Source organism: Bufo bufo, chromosome 2 (assembly GCF_905171765.1).
Source record: "Bufo bufo chromosome 2, aBufBuf1.1, whole genome shotgun sequence".
In the NCBI taxonomy this organism is placed as follows: Eukaryota; Metazoa; Chordata; class Amphibia; order Anura; family Bufonidae; genus Bufo; species Bufo bufo.
The window spans coordinates 72,749,193-72,769,523 of record NC_053390.1 but is presented as its reverse complement, the minus strand read 5'-3'; the positions used below and the strand labels follow the sequence as shown (position 1 = coordinate 72,769,523).

Here is a 20,331-nt window from a genome sequence, read left to right as displayed (position 1 = left end):
CATCAGTGGTGGTGGTCGTGCTTGCACACTATACTGTAGGAAAAAATGTCGGCCTCTCTGGTGACCGGGACCGTGGGAGCGCACATAGGCTGGTGCTTTTTCCTATAATATGCAAGCACAGCCATGCTGATGGATTGCAGGGTGGTCGTAACCATGGAAACAAGCCGTGTATAATGAGATAGAAAAATGTATTCAGACAGCAAAGAAGGCAATATCGGTAATAACAATACATTAGTAAGTGGAGTGTATTAACGTTCTCTATATAATAAATGCCATTTGCTGAAGTGACAAAACCCCTTTAAGCTCCTTTTTAACCCATCTGTGTGAATTCAATGAACTGTATGTGATTGCTGCAAAAATTGCTAGTTGTTGCAAGATGTGCCGCTTCATGCAATCCTCTGGATGTGTCTGCTGGTAGTGGTGGACTAGGCCGAATCAAAGCAGTGACATTTCCATCTGTTGTGCCCCATTCTGTGTGACAAATACACTGCTGGAAAATGGGAAAAAAAATACTTGAAGGAGTGAAGATAAAACGCCTTTTACAATATGTCCTGGAAGGTGTTACATGTAGTGATCCAAGTTCCAAGATCTTTACTTTACATATAGATGCTCCATGGACTTTTTTTTTGATAGGAGGTTCTTTTTTAATTCTAAGATATATGACACGAGCATAGAGCGACCAGATAAAGGGCATATATAGGGGGGATTTATCAAACTGGTGTAGAGTAGAACTGGCTTAGTTGCCCATAGCAACCAATCAGATTCCACATTTCATTTTCCAAAGGAGCTGTCAAAAATGAAAGGTGGAATCTGATTGGTTGCTATGGGCAACTAATTCAGTTCTACTTTACACCAGTATTACCAACAAACAAGGACACACATATACAATAATAATACATTTTTATTAGATAACATCATAATAGACAACAAAATAAGTAATAATCAATATAATAAAATAGCAGTAATGCAGTAGCGCTGCGAATCAGTGGCACACCAAAGATACACAGGATAAATGTACCCCCTTAAGACACCCCTCCTAATGGCTTGGCAATAATAATCATACGGAGATAAAAAAAAATCTCCTCAACAAGCCAATGGAGAGCATGTCTTATAATGATATAGGTGATATCTTGCAAAGAGAGTTGCGACAATCATCAAGGATAATATAAGATGTCAGTATAGATATGTCAGAGCCACCCACATGCAATAATCCATGTGGAGCCCATATCCCAACAACAAGCAAGTAGCCACCAATTAAAGATATAATGGGGGACAAACCTTAGATCTCTGGTGAGCGCACCCCGACGCGCATTTCGCTCGACTTCTTCAGGGGGTGTGTCTATCCTGCCTGAACCATACTCTTAAATAGGCCTACAGCTGGGGAAATCGACCACTCACATACCGCCATGTACCGTGCCGATACGCCGGTGACGTCACATCCGCCCATACTGGAGCCAGGAAGTGACGCCTATGACGTCACATCCGCCCACACCGGAACCAGGAAGTGGCCTCTCGCGTGAGCTGCACATGTTCATGTGATCATTATCGTCACATGATCGGGATGCGTACTATCATATGCTATGCCGAACTGGGTGGCCATAATAACCAATGGCATCAGGATGATAACAACAAACGGCCATCTCAAGTAAGGCTACTAGAATTCAATCCCGAACCGTAACAGATATTAGTGACCCTCACAGATCAGCTTTATAATAGTGGGACATGTTGGTAATTATAATTATAAAGCTCAACTCGGCACCTCAGAATTACAATAGCAGGAGGAGGGGGGAGGAATTACAAAGACGGAGGGTGGGGGAGAAGGGACAAACTACCTTAATTTAATTTAAGCCCCATAGAGTGCAAATGCGTATCAAAACTCACATAATAACAATAAGATCCACAATTAATACAATTCAATATCAATAAATAAATAAATACATACAGTACAGACCAAAAGTTTGGACACACCTTCTCATTCAAAGAGTTTTCTTTATTTTCATGACTATGAAAATTGTAGATTCACACTGAAGGCATCAAAACTATGAATTAACACATGTGGAATTATATACATAACAAACAAGTGTGAAACAACTGAAAATATGTCATATTCTAGGTTCTTCAAAGTAGCCACCTTTTGCTTTGATTACTGCTTTGCACACTCTTGGCATTCTCTTGATGAGCTTCAAGAGGTAGTCCCCTGAAATGGTTTTGACTTCACAGGTGTGCCCTGTCAGGTTTAATAAGTGGGATTTCTTGCCTTATAAATGGGGTTGGGACCATCAGTTGTGTTGAGGAGAAGTCAGGTGGATACACAGCTGATAGTCCTACTGAATAGACTGTTAGAATTTGTATTATGGCAAGAAAAAAGCAGCTAAGTAAAGAAAAACAAGTGGCCATCATTACTTTAAGAAATGAAGGTCAGTCAGTAAGCCGAAAAATTGGGAAAACTTTGAAAGTAAGGGCTATTTGACCATGAAGGAGAGTGATGGGGTGCTGCGCCAGATGACCTGGCCTCCACAGTCACCGGACCTGAACCCAATCAAGATGGTTTGGAGTGAGCTGGACCGCAGAGTGAAGGCAAAAGGGCCAACAAGTGCTAAGCATCTCTGGGAACTCCTTGAAGACTGTTGGAAGACCATTTCAGGGGACTACCTCTTGAAGCTCATCAAGAGAATGCCAAGAGTGTGCAAAGCAGTAATCAAAGCAAAAGGTGGCTACTTTGAAGAACCTAAAATATGACATATTTTCAGTTGTTTCACACTTGTTTGTTATGTATATAATTCCACATGTGTTAATTCATAGTTTTGATGCCTTCATAGTCATGAAAATAAAGAAAACTCTTTGAATGAGAAGGTGTGTCCAAACTTTTGGTCTGTACTGTACATCAATCCATATATTGTATAATAACATCTGAAAGCACATGTATGTATAAATAAATAAAAATGAATGAATAATAATAAAAATAAAATCCAATCCACCATCAAATATTAAATCCCATATAAACACATTACACGTGATTATATCTATATGATTATATACATGACACTGCCCATAATCGGGACCAAAACGTGATCGTGCTTAACAAAGTTTATAAAATTTGCAAACCATTACAAAAAATTTATTGATATGACTTTACAAGAATAAGTGCACAACCAAAAGTGATAAAGTGCAAGGGTAAAAGTGCTCCGTGATCATGCAGTGAGATGTGAAATAAAGCATAATTATCGTCCATCCCTAAAGGGGTACGTAGCTATTATCTCCCCCCCCCCCCCCCCCCAGTGGATCCGATTCATGCATTCTCAGATGAAAGACAAAGCATCAGCTGCAAAAAGCATCAAAAGCTCGTCTCTATTTCTGAAACACATAAAATATTAATAGCATCAGGCAGGATAAGACACCTACGGTAAATATATACGAGGACCTGTTAAAATACAAATAAGACAATTAAAATAACAGTTAAAAACAATGGTCCTCGGCGTCAGGCCCAGACCCAGGGCACTGATGACCCGAGGAGCGCCACCTGAACTGAGGCCACTGAGGAATACACAGATAGCATTGTGAGGAGAAAAATGGAACAAAAAAGGGGAAAAATGATTTTAATTCCCCCCACCGTCTAGATGAATGGGGCAAAACTATTGCCCTCATTCAAACCCAGCGGTGCAACTGTATTTAATAGAAAAATCTATTTTGTTTCTTTTTGGGCTAATATTTTCTTCCAATCGCCTCCTCTTGGAGAAATAAGCACTCGGTCAATGACCCTAATCCGAAGTAGGGTGCCATCTGAATCGTGCTTCTCTTTAAAATGTCTGGCCAAAGTCTTAATCCCACATAAATAAGATCACAAGGGCAACTCGCCCAATAAATGACCCCAATGGTCGTACACGTGATCGTATGTGTAATCTTGAACACTTTGTCCCCTGCCGCATTGTGGAAGTGAGTTGCCCTGTCCATGTTGGCACAGGCAACGCACTTCCCACATTCTTTACTCCCCCACGGTGGCCCCTTGTTGCCAAACAACCTTCCTTCCTTGCGAGCATAATAACTGCGGACCAATTGGTCACGCAGATTCTTAGACCTGCGGAAGGTTGTTGAGGCACGGGCATGTCATATCAGATTCCAGGTGTATGTCCTCCATTTTTCTTAAGATATCCATAGTGTCCTTTAAATGTGTTGGTAATCCCTCCACCAGCGGCTGTAAAAATTAATCAATGTATTTACAGACTGCATCATTTAGACCATTTACCCCTGATACGATGGGCCTACCAGGAGGCTTCGTCAAATCTTTATGTATCTTGGGTAAAAGATAGAGGGTGGGAATCACAGGATGATCCGGTAACAGGTGGGAACTTTGTCTCCCAGAGATAATACCCTGCTCTACCCCTGATTGCAAGATAACTTCAAGTTCTTGCTTGAATTTAGTTAGGGGATTGAATGTCAATTTCTTATAACAGTTGCCATTCTGCAACTGTCTTTGCACCTCTTTCTCATGCATGGCCGGATCCACTGGGGGGAGATAATAGCTACGTACCCCTTTAGGGATGGACGATAATTTATATATAGCGTATAAGATCATGTATATACTATGGGGTGCTGATGTCTGACTGCTTATCTATTTATATATTTGGCCATATAAGGCTGGGTTCACACGAGCGTGTCCGGATTAGGTCCGGATGCGTCCCGGTGTGTTGCGGCAAAACCGCGCGAGTAGGAATGCAATTGCAGTCAGTTTTGACTGCAATTGCGTTCCGATGTTCAGTTTTTATCGCGCGGGTGCAATGTGTTCTGCACGCGCGTGATAAAAAACCGACACTGGTACCCAGACCCGAACTTCTTCACAGAAGTTCAGGTTTGGGTTAGTTGTAGTGTAGATTGTATTATTTTCCCTTATAACATGGTTATAAGGGAAAATAATAGCATTCTGAATACAGAATGCATAGTACAATAGGGCTGGAGGGGTTTAAAAAAATAAACTCATTAACTCACCGTCTCCTCTTGATCTCGAAGTTCCCGGTCTCTTCTTTACTTGAGTTGTGGGCTAAAGGACCTTTGAGTTGAGTTTACTGATGAGTTGTGGGCTAAAAGACCTTTGGTGACGTCAGATCACATGCTCCAATCACATGGTACATCACCGTGGTGATGTACCATGTGATTGGAGCATGTGATCTGACGTCACCAAAGGTCTTTTAGCCCACAACTCATCAGTAAACTCAACTCAAAGGTCCTTTAGCCCACAACTCAAGTAAAGAAGAGACCGGGAACTTCGAGATCAAGAGGAGAAGGTGAGTTAATGAGTTTATTTTTTTAAACCCCTCCAGCCCTATTGTACTATGCATTCTGTATTCAGAATGCTATTATTTTCCCTTATAACCATGTTATAAGGGAAAGTAATACAGTTTATAGACTGTCACCTAGCAACCATGCGTGAAAATCGCACCGCATCCGCACTTGCTTGCGGATGCTTGCGATTTTCACGCAACCCCATTCACTTCTATGGGGCCTGCGTTGCGTGAAAAACGCAGAATATAGAGCATGCTGCGATTTTCACGCAACGCATAAGTGATGCGTGAAAATCATCGCTCATCTGAACAGCCCCATAGAAATGAATGGGTCCAGATTCAGTGCGGGTGCAATGCGTTCACCTACCGCATTGCACCCGCGCGGAAATCTCGCCCGTGTGAACGCAGCCTAAATCTTTACAGTCTATGTATGTACGTATATCGCACTTACATCTACCAACTTGATGTTTGGTATTAAGAATTCTTTACACTTTATATATTGATTATTTATGCTTTATTTCACATCTCACTGCATGATCACGGAGCACTTTCACCCTCGCACTTTATCACTTTTGGTTGTGCACTTATTCTTGTAAAGTCATATCAATTAATTTTTTGTAATGGTTTGCAAATTTTATAAACTTTGTTAAGCACGATCACGTTTTGGTCCCGATTATGGGCAGTGTCATGTATATAATCATATAGATATAATCACGTGTAATGTGTTTATATGGGATTTAATATTTGATAGTGGATTGGATTTTATTTTTATTATTATTCATTTATTTTTATTTATTTATTTATTTATACATGTGCTTTCAGATGTTATTATACAATATATGGATTGATGTATGGATTTATTTATTTATTGATATTGAATTGAATTGTATTAATTGTGGATCTTATTGTTATTATGTGAGTTTTGATACGCATTTGCACTTTATGGGGCTTAAATTAAATTAAGGTAGTTTGTCCCTTCTCCCCCACCCTCCGTTTTTGTAATTCCTCCCCCCTCCTCCTGCTATTGTAATTCTGAGGTGCCGAGTTGAGCTTTATAATTATAATTACCAACATGTCCCACTATTATAAAGCTGATCTGTGAGGGTCACTAATATCTGTTATGGCTCGGGATTGAATTTTAGTAGCCTTACTTGAGATGGCCGTTTGTTGTTATCATCCTGATGCCATTGGTTACTATGGCCACCCAGTTCGGCATAGCATATGATACTACGCATCCCGATCATGTGACGATAATGATCACATGAACATGTGCAGCTCACGCGTGAGGCCACTTCCTGGTTCCGGTGTGGGCGGATGTGATGTCATAGGCGTCACTTCCTGGCTCCAGTATGGGCGGATGTGACGTCACCGGCGTATCGGCGCGGTACATGGCGGTATGTGAGTGGTTGATTTTCCAAGCTGTAGGCCTATTTAAGAGTATGGTTCAGGCAGGATAGACACGCCCCTTGAAGAAGCCGAGCAAAACGCGCGTCGGGGTGCGCTCACCAGAGATGTAAGGTTTGCGTTTTAGATGCTGATTTTAATAAAGCCCTATAGCTAGCGATGGATCTGCCGCAGTTAAGAGGCGCAGCCCTCTACATAACTTCCGCTGATCCTCCACCAGTTCTAAATGTTAGACAGGTTCCTAGTTGTCTTACATTTAGACCTTTTTTCTACGCCTGAAACAAGCGTAGAAAATGGTAAATGAGACGGGCCTACTGGCCCATCCCCTTCCTCGTCCACAGCACGCCTACTTTTTTAGACCTGGCGTGAGCGGGGAGAAGTCGCAAATTGCAGCAACAACTAACCTCTGCGCTGCAATCTGCGCCTGAAATACCCGTAATTTAGGCAGATTTCAGCATGATAAATTACCACCATAGTGTCTAGATAAATATCACATTTAGTGACCGGATAAATATCACATATAGTGATCAGATAAATATCACGTGTAGTGATCAGATAAATATCACATGTAGTGGCTAGCAGGGTCGTATTTACAGCTCATGCTGCCCTAGGCATTTGGACTCTTTCCCACAAACGGATTGTGTCAGGATCTGTTCAGTGAAAAACGGATGCTTTTGCACCTAAGTTCAATCAGTTTTGTCTGCAATTGCGATCAATTGCAGACAAATCAGATCAGGGAAAAAAGGTGATAAGGCATTCTTCAGATACATAAATGAAAAAAGGAAACTAAAACAAGGAATTACCAAATTAAAAACTAAAGAAGGAAGGTATATGGAAGAAGATAAAGAACTAGCTGACTGCCTCAATGAATACTTCTGTTCAGTTTTTACAAAGGAAAATGAAGGAGAAGGACCTCAGTTAGGAAAGAAGACTAATGAATCTTTTGACGCATGTGTCTTTACAGAGGAAGAGGTTCTAAGTCAGCTGTCTAAAATTAATACAAATAAGTCACAGGGGCCTGATGGTATACACCCAAAGCTATTAAAAGAGCTCAGCGGTGAACTAGCAAAACCATTAACAGATTTATTTAACCAATCATTGGCAACAGGAGTCGTCCCAGAAGATTGGAAATTAGCAAATGTTGTGCCCATTCACAAGAAAGGTAGTAGGGAGGAATCGGGCAACTACAGGCCAGTAAGCCTGACATCAATAGTGGGGAAATTAATGGAAACCATACTTAAGGAGAGGATTGTGGACCATCTAAAATCCCATGGATTGAAAGATGAAAAACAGCATGGGTTTACTTCAGGGAGATCATGTCAAACTAATCTTATTGATTTTTTTGATTGGGTGACTAAAATAATAGATGGAGGAGGTGCAGTAGACATCGCTTATCTAGACTTTAGTAAGGCTTTTGATACTGTCCCACATAGAAGGCTTATCAATAAAGTGCAGTCATTGGGCTTGGACTCCCATATTGTTGAATGGATTAGGCAGTGGCTGAGGGACAGGCAACAGAGGGTTGTAGTCAATGGAGTATATTCAGACCAAGGTCTTGTTACCAGTGGGGTACCTCAGGGATCTGTTCTGGGACCCATATTGTTTAATATCTTTATCAGCGAAATTGCAGAAGGCCTCAATGGTAAGGTGTGTCTTTTTGCTGATGACACAAAGATTTGTAACAGGGTTGATGTTCCTGGAGGAATACACCAAATGGAAAAGGACTTAGGAAAACTAGAGGAATGGTCAAAAATCTGGCAACTAAAATTTAATGTTGATAAGTGCAAGATAATGCACCTGGGACGTAAAAACCCAAGAGCAGAATATAAAATCTGTGATACAGTCCTAACCTCAGTATCTGAGGAAAGGGATTTAGGGGTCATTATTTCAGAAGACTTAAAGGTAGGCAGACCATGTCATAGAGCAGCAGGAAATGCTAGCAGAATGCTTGGGTGTATAGCAAGAGGAATTACCAGTAGAAAGAGGAAGGTGCTCATGCCGCTCTACAGAGCACTAGTGAGACCTCATCTGGAGTATTGTGCGCAGTACTGGAGACCATATCTCCAGAAGGATATTGATACTTTGGAGAGAGTTCAGAGAAGAGCTACTAAACTGGTACATGGATTGCAGGATAAAACTTACCAGGAAAGATTAAAGGACCTTAACATGTATAGCTTGGAAGAAAGACGAGACAGAGGGGATATGATAGAAACTTTTAAATACATAAAGGGAATCAACAAGGTAAAAGAGGAAAGAATATTTAAAAGAAGAAAAACTGCTACAAGAGGACATAGTTTTAAATTAGAGGGGCAAAGGTTTAAAAGTAATATCAGGAAGTATTACTTTACTGAGAGAGTAGTGGATGCATGGAATAGCCTTCCTGCAGAAGTGGCAGCTGCAAATACAGTGGAGGAGTTTAAGCATGCATGGGATAGGCATAAGGCCATCCTTCATATAAGATAGGGCCAGGGGCTATCCATAGTATTTAGTATATTGGGCAGACTAGATGGGCCAAATGGTTCTTATCTGCCGACACATTCTATGTTTCTATGTTTCAATGTTTTAGTTTTTTCATCCGGCTTGCATGTGTTTTTCACAAAACTGAAGAATAACAATCTACATCTCCTAGAACCATCAGTGAACACACGTTGCACTCAGACGCCTTCCATTTTTAACACAAGCCCCATTCACTTCTACGGAGCCAGAGCTACATTAAAAACGCACAATATAGAACATGCTGCGTTTTCCTGAATGCAGAGATAATATGGTAAAAACGACTTGTGCACAGACCATTGAAATGAATGGGTCAGGATTCAGTCCGGATGCTATGTGTTCACAACACGCATCTCTATCCTCAGGATAGGTCATCTTTATCAGACTGTTGGGGGACTGACACCTGGGACCCCTGTCTGAGGAGGCTGCAGCAATCCAGTCAGCGCAACGGCCTCCTCACAGTTTACGAAAAATGGGCCTGTAATGCGCCTAGACCACGGGACCGATGAACGTGACGTGACTGGCCTAGGAAAAGGTTGCAGCGCTCCTCCCTCTTCAGACGGATCCCTTGTAATCTGATATTGATGACTTATCCTGAGGATAGCTTATCAATACCAAAATCTCAGAGAAACCAGAAGTTTTTTTCACTTTTGCATTTTCATTTTTCTTCCCTGTCTTCCTGGAGCCATAACTTTTTTACTTTTTCGTTTACATATCCATAAAAGGGCTTTTTTTGCGGGACAAATGAGGTGGAATGGGAAAAAAACATAATTCCTAAACCGTTTTACAGGTTTTGTTCCCACGGCATTCGTTTTGCGGCACAACTGACCCATGCCATTCATTCTCTGGGTCTGTATGATTACATCGATATCCTATATGTATAGGTAAAAAAATTCTAAATAGTGTAAAAATAAATGAAAACTTTGAAAAAAAATTTTTTTTTTCAACCTCACCATATTTTGACCCCCATAACTTTTTTTTATAGTTATATCTACTGAGATGTATGGTGGCTAATTTTTTGCGGGACAATCTGTAGTTTTTATTGATACCATTTTGGAGTGTGTGTGACTTTTTGATCACATTTTATTACTTTTTTTGGGTAAGAGAAGCAATAAAAAAAACGGCGAATCGGCCATTTTGATACTTATTTCCGTTATTGGAAAAGTATTTTTATATTTTAATAGTACGGGAGTTTTTCGGACGCAGTGATGCCCATGATGTTTATATTTTTTATTATTTATGTATTTGTTTTTTTATTCTAAGGAAAGGGGGAGATTTCAATTTTTTTATTTTTGTAATTTTTTATATTTTTTTTACACATGTTTTTGCAGGACTTTTTTTTTTTTTATATATATAGATTATTTCTATACACCTTTCACATCTCAGAAAGACTTGGATGAGAAGATTATGTAGTACATCAGTGGTGTCCACAGTGGTCAGAGGAGGCTGGTCACACATAGCGAGAGGGTTCTGTATGGTCAAGACAGATACACGCTAAGAGCACCGTATAAAAAGAGCTGCTGTATCTCTTGTTTAAATGTTGATGATTTTGGCTTACATCTAGTGAAAACCCCAAATTCTGAATCTCACAAAATTAGATTATATAAGATTATATACAGAAATGTTGTCCTCCTAAAAAGTATGTACAAATAAACACACTCAGTACTTGGTCAGGGCTCCTTTTGCATGCATTACTGCATCAATGCGGCATGGCATGGAGGCGATCAGTCTGTGGCACTGCTGAGGTCTTATGGAAGCCCAGGTTGCTTTGATAGCGGCCTTCAACTCATCTGCATTGTTGGGTCTGGTGTCTCTTATCTTCCTCTTGACAATACCCTATAGATTCTCTATGGGGTTTAGGTCAGGTGAGTTTGCCAGCCAATCAAGCACAGTGATACTGTGGTTATTAAACCAGATATTGGTACTTTTGGAAGTCTGGCAGGTTCCAAGTCCTGCTGGAAAATGAAATCAGCATCTTCATAAAGCTTGTCAGCAGAGGGAAGCATGACGTGATCTAAACTTTTATGGTAGATGGCTGTGCTGACTTTGGACTTGATATAACACAGTGGACCAACACCAGCAGATTTCAAACTTCAAAATGGACTTCGAGCAATTTGGATTTTGTGCCTCTCCACTCTTCCTCCAGACTCTGGTACCTTGATTTCCAAATGAAGTGCAGAATTTACTTTCATCTGAAAACATTACTTTAGACCACTGAGCAACATTCTTGGACTAATCCTTCTTCTCCTTAGACCAGGTAAGACTCTTTTGACGTTGTCTCTAGGTCATGAGTGGCTTGACACGGAATATGACAGTTGTAGCCCATGTCCTGGATACGTCTGTGTGTGGAGGCTTTTGAAACACTGACTCCAGCTGCAGCCCACTCCTTGTGAATCTCCCCTTAAATGCCGTTTTCTTGACAATCCTTTCAAGGCTGCGGTTATCCCTGTTGCTTGTGCACCTTTTTCTACCACACTTTTTCCTTCCACTCAACTTTCCATTAATATGCTTGGATAGAGTACTCAGTGAACAGCCAGCTTCTTTAGCCATTACTTTTTGTGGCTTAGCGTACTTTCACACTAGCGTTTTTCTTTTCCAGCATAGAGTTCCGTCCTAGGGGCTCTATACCGGAAAAGAACTGATCAGTTTTATCCTAATGCATTCTGAATGGAGAGCAATCCGTCAGTATGCATCAGGATGTTGTAACGGGGTTCCGAAGGTGCACTCGGTCCTCCATTGCCCGCAGAACTGTTGCTTAGCTTTGGGAATGAGGATCTGTGTTTGACCTCATTCCCAGGGCGGCTTTACTAGCTGGGTGGCTCCCTGCTCCTAAGTCTGCCTTGAGCGCCGAGCTGATCACTTGGTGCTCGACTGGTTGGTCTGTCGGTCATGTGACGCTGGCCACGTCACATGATCCTCACTCCCCACTATAAATACAGACAGCCTTCTGGCCACAGGTTGCCTGTTAATTTAGGTTCCACCTGTGATTTGGTCTTTCCTGGCGTACTTACCTCCTGCTGAATTCCTGACGATCCTCTGCCTGCTCCTTGTGTACTTTGCTGCTCTCCTGGTATTTATGACCCCGGCTTCTCCTGACAATTCTCTGCTTGCTCCATTTGTACTTTGTAGCTTTCCTGGTATTGACTCGGTCCGTTCACGTCCTGTTGTTTGTCTGTCTGTCATCCCTGCACTTATTCCAAGTTAGGGATTGCCGTCCAGTTGTCCCCTGTCATTAGGACTCGCGAGGCAAATAGGCAGGGCCAGGGGTAAGGGTGGAGCGCAGTGGTCACTTCCCTCCCCCCGTGTGTGTGTGTGTACGCGACCGTTACAGATGTCTTCAGTTCAGTCTCTGTGAAAAAAATAAATGCCGGATCCGTTTTTCCAGATAACACCGGAAAGACAGATCCGGCATTTCAATGCATTTGTAAGACGGATCAGGATCCTGATCAGTCTTACAAATGCCATCAGTTGGAATACGTTTTGACGGATTGACGGCGACGGAACTGCTTGCCGGATCACTCTGCCGCAAGAGTGAAAGTACCCTTACCCTCTTTGTGGAGGGTGTCCATGACTGTTTTCTGGACACATGTCAAGTCATCAGTTTTCTCCATGATTGTGTAGCCTACAGAACCAGACTGATGGACAATTTAAAGACCTAGGAAACCTTTGCAGGTGTTTTGTGTTGAGTATCTGATTAGAGTGTGACACCATGAGTCTACAATATTGAACTATTTCACAATATGCAAATTTTATGAGATACTGACTTTTGGGTTTTTATTAGTTGTAAGCCATAATCCTCAACATTAAAAGAAATAAATGCTTGAAATAGATCACTGTGTGTAAGGAATCAATATAATGGCATTAATACTTACCTTCACTCCATAACATTAACTGTATCTTTTTGTTACCTATAAAGCTAAATGCATGGATATGTCACCACCACCACCACCACCACCAGCTCAAGTCCAGAAGATCCCCCCTCTCGTCAGTTTGATTTCCCTGCAAAACGCTGATGGTTCCTGGAATCTTACCCCAGAATTCTGCTCCATTCTGGGAATATCAGAGCAGGACATTATTAACAAGAATCCAGATCAGGTAGGATGGATGTGTATGGATAATCTCAGCTTGATTCGACATTATTGAACATTTTTATAACTTTTTTTATTTAATTTTATTTTTAAAAAGCCCATAAAAGAATATGCAAAGGTCTGATCATGGAATGAAGAAATGACCAAAGACACTATAACATGTTGCACTTCTGCAACATGGAAATTTCAGCAACCATCAAATATACTTTAGGGCACATGTTTTAACTGTATGCCAGGTTTGCAACTACGCCATTTTGCAACTTTTTAAAAGCCAGCAGTGCCAGAACTACATACCTCCATCTATTGTGTAGTGGTTGGAGCTGGTTATTGCAGTGGTGCTCACATTCACTTCGATGGTAACCAGCTCCATCCACTGCAGAAATGAACAGAGCTGTGTAGTTCTGGTGTAATAGTACATCATAGTGATGGCGCGGGGACAGGAGCTGTGTCCACATCATCACTTGCAGGTGCCGACTATATTATGTAGCCTTCAACCTGCTAGAGACAGGTCCTAACAGGATGCCTTTGAGCATTACATTGACAGTCATAATACACTGCAATACACCAATGGGAAGTTAGTCCTATATGGGACTGAAATAAAAAAATAAACACATTTTTAAATGGTTCTCCAGCTTCTTTGGCTCTCTGCCTGCCAGACTTCCGGAAGGAAGCATACTTACCTGCCTCCTGCTGCTTGGTTCCAGGCCCTTGATTATACTATTGCATTCACCATGACAGTCCCTGACTGTAAAGTTCCAGCATGGACGGGGGTCATGTGTGTTGCAGCGGTGACTCGTCCCCCAAGCAACTCTAAAATGGCATCAATGGAAACAGAAGCTCTTACACACAGGTTGCTGAAATGTGGTTTTGTTAAGCTGGCAGAGAGAAGCTCTCCAGCTGTCTGACAGGGACGTGATGTAAAATAAGTGACAGACAAGCAAGGATATCATTTTGCTGCTGTCTTGTTTTTATGCTTACAACGTTTTAAAAAAAAAAACTGACCATGCGTCAGCTTATACCTATTCTTTACTGTTGGTGTGATTTGGATGAAAAGAGACACGTCTGATCTCAAGCAAATCTCACAAGGGTTAATAGGTATCAAGAATTGAGAACTCTCAATTTGTATATTTTTTATCCACCGACTAACATGATACAGATATGTTTTTTGCATTTTACATGACAGAAAAAAAACTTGTGATGTCAGAAGAGATTACTCAAGGAGAGACGCCCACAGCCGAGAGCTCCTGTGCAAGAGCAGTTAATGGGCGGCCTGATTTCCAAGTACTAATTTGACAACAGTGGGGTGCTAGCTATAGACATCTCATTTAGGCCTTTCCTTTGCCACTCTACCAAGCCTCCAGTACTGTAAATGCAAAACGTGGGTAGGGAGGCACGTGGCACATTACAGTTGGTACAGTTCAGTTGACAGCTTCTCATTACCTGGGTGAAATACAGTACTATTGCTCCATATATTATATTTAAATTAAGAAAATGATGACTCTTGTCAAACTAAATGCTCACCGGGGAAACTGTAGGTAATCTAATACATTAATACTACACATAGGATGGATACCACCTTTAATAAAAGTATAGAACCTATTGTTCAAACCATTCACCATCCACACCAATATCTACATCTTCCCTGTCCTGAATAGTGTCAAGATAGTGATGTGTTCAGTGACAGGAAGCGACACAAGAGCCTCGTGAGAGCACTGTACCTGACCTAGATAAGTGGACACGTCATCAGGATCTCACAGTAGTGCAACCTCAGGCTTTGGGCCTGAAACTTTAAGTGCTTAGATATTATATTCTGGTTTAATTTATATTTTCCTCCTCAATAGAATATGGACTCATCAGTGTGGGCGACGGTCTTGGCGGTGATCTGGCTCCATGCATCTTGTCTGGACCAGAGAGAGGAATGGGAATTACTGGAAGGTAAAGCCATCTCCTGGCTTAAGGCTAAAGCAGGTAATATCTTGGAAATAGATTTGACATGTTTCTAAAACTGATGTGTTAATGTAGAGCCCTAGTGTTTTAGCTTCAAATGTTGTAGGTTCCTGAATATTTCAGGTGTATAGAGTCCAAAGTCGTCAGGAAGGAGCTTCCACCCAAAATATTTGCTTTATATTCAGCCACGGGAATGACTTGTACTCTAAATAGAACATTACCTCACCATAGAAATTCTCCCACAGCAGCAGGTTATTCCCAAAATGACCTCACCATTGTTTCTTAACTTCCAAGGACTTCACTTGGACCATTCTTCTGAACTGCAGCATAGTCTACTCCTGGTTGTTCTGTTTTCTCGCCCATATTCATTGGGGGACACAGGAACCGTGGGTATAGCTATGTCCTCTAGGAGGCATTGTGCAGCGTACTCAAGTTGTGTGCAATAGGTGTTTCTGGGTGATGTAGTGCAATAGACACTAACCTGGTACGGCTGACTCTCTGCAAGGGCAGGTATAGGTAAGGAATAGTTCGTGACGCCAGTGCCAAGTAAACGGTGGCACGCCGTTTGCGGATGCAGGAATAAATGGAGGAAACGTAGTCTTAAAACAGAACTCCAACTTTAGTAGTTTTCCAAGCAGAGACAATATAGGAAATGCAGTTCCTAAGCATACAGTCGATTTTGCAATTCGGTCGATGCAGGCAATTCAGTTATAGCAGGGTAATTACAGAGTGTTGAACACAGGACTTGCAGCACAGGAGCTTGCACTCTAATTCTGTCTGATCCTGGAATACAGCATATCTTCACCAAGGCCCAATAACCTAATTCTGGCTTTATATCCTTGGCTGTGGCTTTTATAAGTACCTCCTCTGTCTTTCTGAGTACCTCTTGCTTTCCTGATCTTTGCCTCTGTCTCTCTCAGCTTCTGAATGGTTCCTCAGGCTTTTAGTCTACGGTATTCCTGCTTCTGCATATGGGAATTCAGGAGGGAATCCTCTCCTGAACAACAGGCTTCAGGCCTGGACTTGTCTCAGACATTGTCTAATCTCCAACTGTAGATTACAGACACTAGACTCCGTCTGCCTTGCACTTCCCTGACTGGCCTTATATAAACTAGGGCTCCCTAGCTCCCTCTAGCGACTAGAAGCTGGAATGACACCCCTGCAGGCCTGCACATACAAGTTTCACAGCAACAGGGAAACACATACATTACATGACATTTTATAAAACTGACATATACCAACTTCCCCATAATTAAGGAGGGACGACAGCACACCAAGTGACCCTTTGGTAGTGACGGGTATTACAGTTCCCGTACACTACATACCCCACTGCTTTAAGCTGAGTACGACCTCGTACTCCATCATGGGTCGCCCAACTGGAATCTCTACCTGAAATAGAAAATAGAGACATGCAGGCATACATACATGTAATTCATCTGCATTTACATTTACATCAGGTCCAATTGGCAAAGGTGAAGGGTAGTGACAAGGGGCGTCGTTTTCTTCTCTCAGGATAATGAATGGAACGGGGGCGCTGACCTGGTACAGCGTAACATTATAACCAGGATAGTCCATGACAATGAATAAGTCCATGATAAAACAGTAGAAAACGGTATAAAAGTTCTTGGAGGCTCAAATAACAAACATGAGTCCGTACCCAGGTCATTTCTTATTAAATCACAGAGGCTCTCATGCGGTGGAGTCCATCTCTGGGCACAATACTTTTAAAAGAGTAAGAATCTCAGAGGCTCAGGTACTTTTGAGTCTGTCTCCGGGCACGGTTCCTTAGTATGAAGTTGCACAACAAACGGACAGCAAAGACAAGTGCTGTAATACCCCTGATCAACCTGAAAAGGGGGTGAAGGGTAAAAGGTGCAACAAAGGAACAGGCACAACTTGGCGTGGGTAGCAAAAGCAGGCAGGAGGTCCTGGAAACAAGCCTGGCCTTGCTGACTTTGGTGATTTCAGTGGTCAACACCCACCACTGAGCCGTGGACAAACTGGCAGCCGCAACAAAGGACCAGGAAACGTAGGACTCCTGTCCTGGAAGGGTTAACATGAAACTTCAGAAGAAATAAATCAAAGGCCTAGCAGGCTGATCACAGTGGCATATTGTAATCACTTGACTCCGCTGGCAGGTACCGTCTGTAGTAGTCCTCTACAGGAGGATGGGCCCACATAACAGTGTCAGGGGGCAGCTGTAGAGTAAAGGGGCCCCTAATAGGTATTGGCCCCATAGGCCTAGGGGTGAACCCTCTGATGGACCGTGCCGGCCCTGGCATGATCACTGCAGGGTGTGACGTGCTTGGCACCGCCGCAGCAAGCGGTCCGGTGCTCTGGGTGCAGCAGTTTACGGCAATCGCGGGTCCGGTCTGGGGCACTGACGGAGCGGTGGCAACAGAAGGCGGTCGGCGGGTGGTGACAGGCACCCTTACCTCATCCTTCCTCGGCGGTGTCTGGATCCTGGCGGTGTATGTCTTGCGCAACTCCCGCAACTTCTCCTCCAGCCGGACGATCTGCTCACCGATGCTGTCTGTGTCGGAGTCGCTGTCCTCTGCTGGCGCCGCCGGCGCAGGTATAGTCCCCGATGACGCGGACTCGGCCTCTGCAGGTTCTGGCGATGCGTCTGGTCTCCGTCCCATCCGGATGTTCTGGAAGGTAGCACTAAGTCCTTTTAACTGCTCCAGCTCAGATATTGTCTTCTCCCGACGAGGCAGCTCGGGGGAAGGATAGGGGCTCACCCATTTCTCCAACACGGTTGGCTGCCAGAAGACATTTGGCCCGATGAAGGAGCTCCGCTCCTGAAAGGCGTGATGGGCCGGCTCTGGAGAGCGTTCCGGTTCCCGCTCGCAGCCAGAGTAGTCTTCTCTCTCTTCTGCCTCCCAGTCCTCAGGTGCTCGCTTGGGACGGGTCACAGCAGTCGCATAAGGGCCTCGTAGGCTCTCGGCAGGGGTGTACTCCACTTCCTCTCCCTCGCGGAGGCTGTGCTGGTACGAAGGGAGGTAGTCTCTTTTGACAGACCTTCGATTTACATAGAGGTCTCTGCCAGTTAGATAGTCCTGAATAAACCCGTAGCCACGGGGTTTGTCAAATGACAGCACCACTCCCTTTCTCCTTTCCAGGCGGGGTTGGGTGTGCGTATGTTTCTCATGTATAGTCTTGGTTAGTCCCTCATAGACAATTTTAGTCTTTGTATTCCGCTTTATAGCGGCCTCTCGGATCTCCGCCATCAGGGAGGACCATTTAAAAGATGGTTGGAAAAAATCCCTCCACGAGCCATAGTAGGGCTCGGGTTCTTTCTCCCTTGGGCGGCAGGCGGGTTGCTCCGGTCCTGGAGAGTAGGCCGGTGGAGCCTCCTCTGGCTCTACACCGATGTCAGTCATCTTTTCAATCCTTGGTGCGGACGCTGCAGCAACACTCTGCTCACAATCCAACATGCTCGATCCTTCTGAGGAGAGCGATAGGGTCGCGTCAATTAGAGTAGCCAGCTCCTCCCATTGCATTGGGGAGCCGCCCCCCAGGTATTCCAGTATATGGAAGGCGGTGTCCATGCTGGCAGACATGCAAATGTCCAGATAAGCCGTGGCGCCTGCCCTTGACCTTCTTCCCGCTTTTTCCTCAGAAAGGCGCCAATTTTTCCCGCCTTTTCGGGATGAAGGTGACGCAGCAGTAAATTCAGCAAGCTCAGCGGCCATCTTTAGGTGCAAACGCTGTCTATTCACTGACAGCAAGCAGGAATGTTTAAAGTCCACAAAACCACACTCCAATGCGGCGATTTTCTTCCTCTGTGCAGCGCAACACTGCACAGCGCTTTTTAGAAGTTTTTTGGTACACTTTGGGTATGATTTTCAGTCCACAAAGTCCACTTGAATAAAACAGGCAAATTGTCACTTTGGTCACAGGGCAACTGTATAAGGCACAAAGTTCACGCTTCTTGCACTAGAAAGCGTGCGTATCCTGTTCGTGGAACGCCAAAAGAGAGGTGCAGCGTACTCAAGTTGTGTGCAATAGGTGTTTCTGGGTGATGTAGTGCAATAGACACTAACCTGGTACGGCTGACTCTCTGCAAGGGCAGGTATAGGTAAGGAATAGTTCGTGACGCCAGTGCCAAGTAAACGGTGGCACGCCGTTTGCGGATGCAGGAATAAATGGAGGAAACGTAGTCTTAAAACAGAACTCCAACTTTAGTAGTTTTCCAAGCAGAGACAATATAGGAAATGCAGTTCCTAAGCATACAGTCGATTTTGCAATTCGGTCGATGCAGGCAATTCAGTTATAGCAGGGTAATTACAGAGTGTTGAACACAGGACTTGCAGCACAGGAGCTTGCACTCTAATTCTGTCTGATCCTGGAATACAGCATATCTTCACCAAGGCCCAATAACCTAATTCTGGCTTTATATCCTTGGCTGTGGCTTTTATAAGTACCTCCTCTGTCTTTCTGAGTACCTCTTGCTTTCCTGATCTTTGCCTCTGTCTCTCTCAGCTTCTGAATGGTTCCTCAGGCTTTTAGTCTACGGTATTCCTGCTTCTGCATATGGGAATTCAGGAGGGAATCCTCTCCTGAACAACAGGCTTCAGGCCTGGACTTGTCTCAGACATTGTCTAATCTCCAACTGTAGATTACAGACACTAGACTCCGTCTGCCTTGCACTTCCCTGACTGGCCTTATATAAACTAGGGCTCCCTAGCTCCCTCTAGCGACTAGAAGCTGGAATGACACCCCTGCAGGCCTGCACATACAAGTTTCACAGCAACAGGGAAACACATACATTACATGACATTTTATAAAACTGACATATACCAACTTCCCCATAATTAAGGAGGGACGACAGCACACCAAGTGACCCTTTGGTAGTGACGGGTATTACAGTTCCCGTACACTACATTTGACACTAGTAATAGCTGTTAGCTCCTCCCCTGGCAGCTATACCCCCTCCAGCCTGGAGAGAGAGCTTCAGTTTTTTCTAGTGTCAATAGGAGGCAAGACCTCCAGCTCCTGAAGATTTTTTATTTTAGTTTATTTTTTTCTCTTCTTTTAGGTGGGAAACAGTGGTCGCCTCGCCTCCCTGTTCTCCCGGGGGGAGCACGCCAGCATTGGTCTTCCACGCTGCCTCCTCCCTC

General features: G+C 43.4%; 2 protein-coding genes across 2 annotated transcripts in view; both read left to right on the top strand.

The window, feature by feature from the left end:
• Positions 1-11,532, top strand: part of LOC120990708 (von Willebrand factor A domain-containing protein 5A-like) — a 198,422-nt gene extending 186,890 nt beyond the window's left edge. Inside the window, exon 21 of the mRNA XM_040419614.1 lies at positions 11,458-11,532. Coding sequence (XP_040275548.1) covers positions 11,458-11,532 — 75 coding nt within the window. The remainder of the gene's footprint in view (positions 1-11,457) is intronic.
• The window catches only part of LOC120992313 (von Willebrand factor A domain-containing protein 5A-like), a 32,674-nt gene continuing 17,589 nt past the window's right edge, over positions 5,247-20,331 (top strand). Inside the window, exons 1-3 of the mRNA XM_040421226.1 lie at positions 5,247-5,279; positions 13,090-13,268; positions 15,103-15,229. Coding sequence (XP_040277160.1) covers positions 13,098-13,268; positions 15,103-15,229 — 298 coding nt within the window. The 5' untranslated portion in view covers positions 5,247-5,279; positions 13,090-13,097. The remainder of the gene's footprint in view (positions 5,280-13,089; positions 13,269-15,102; positions 15,230-20,331) is intronic.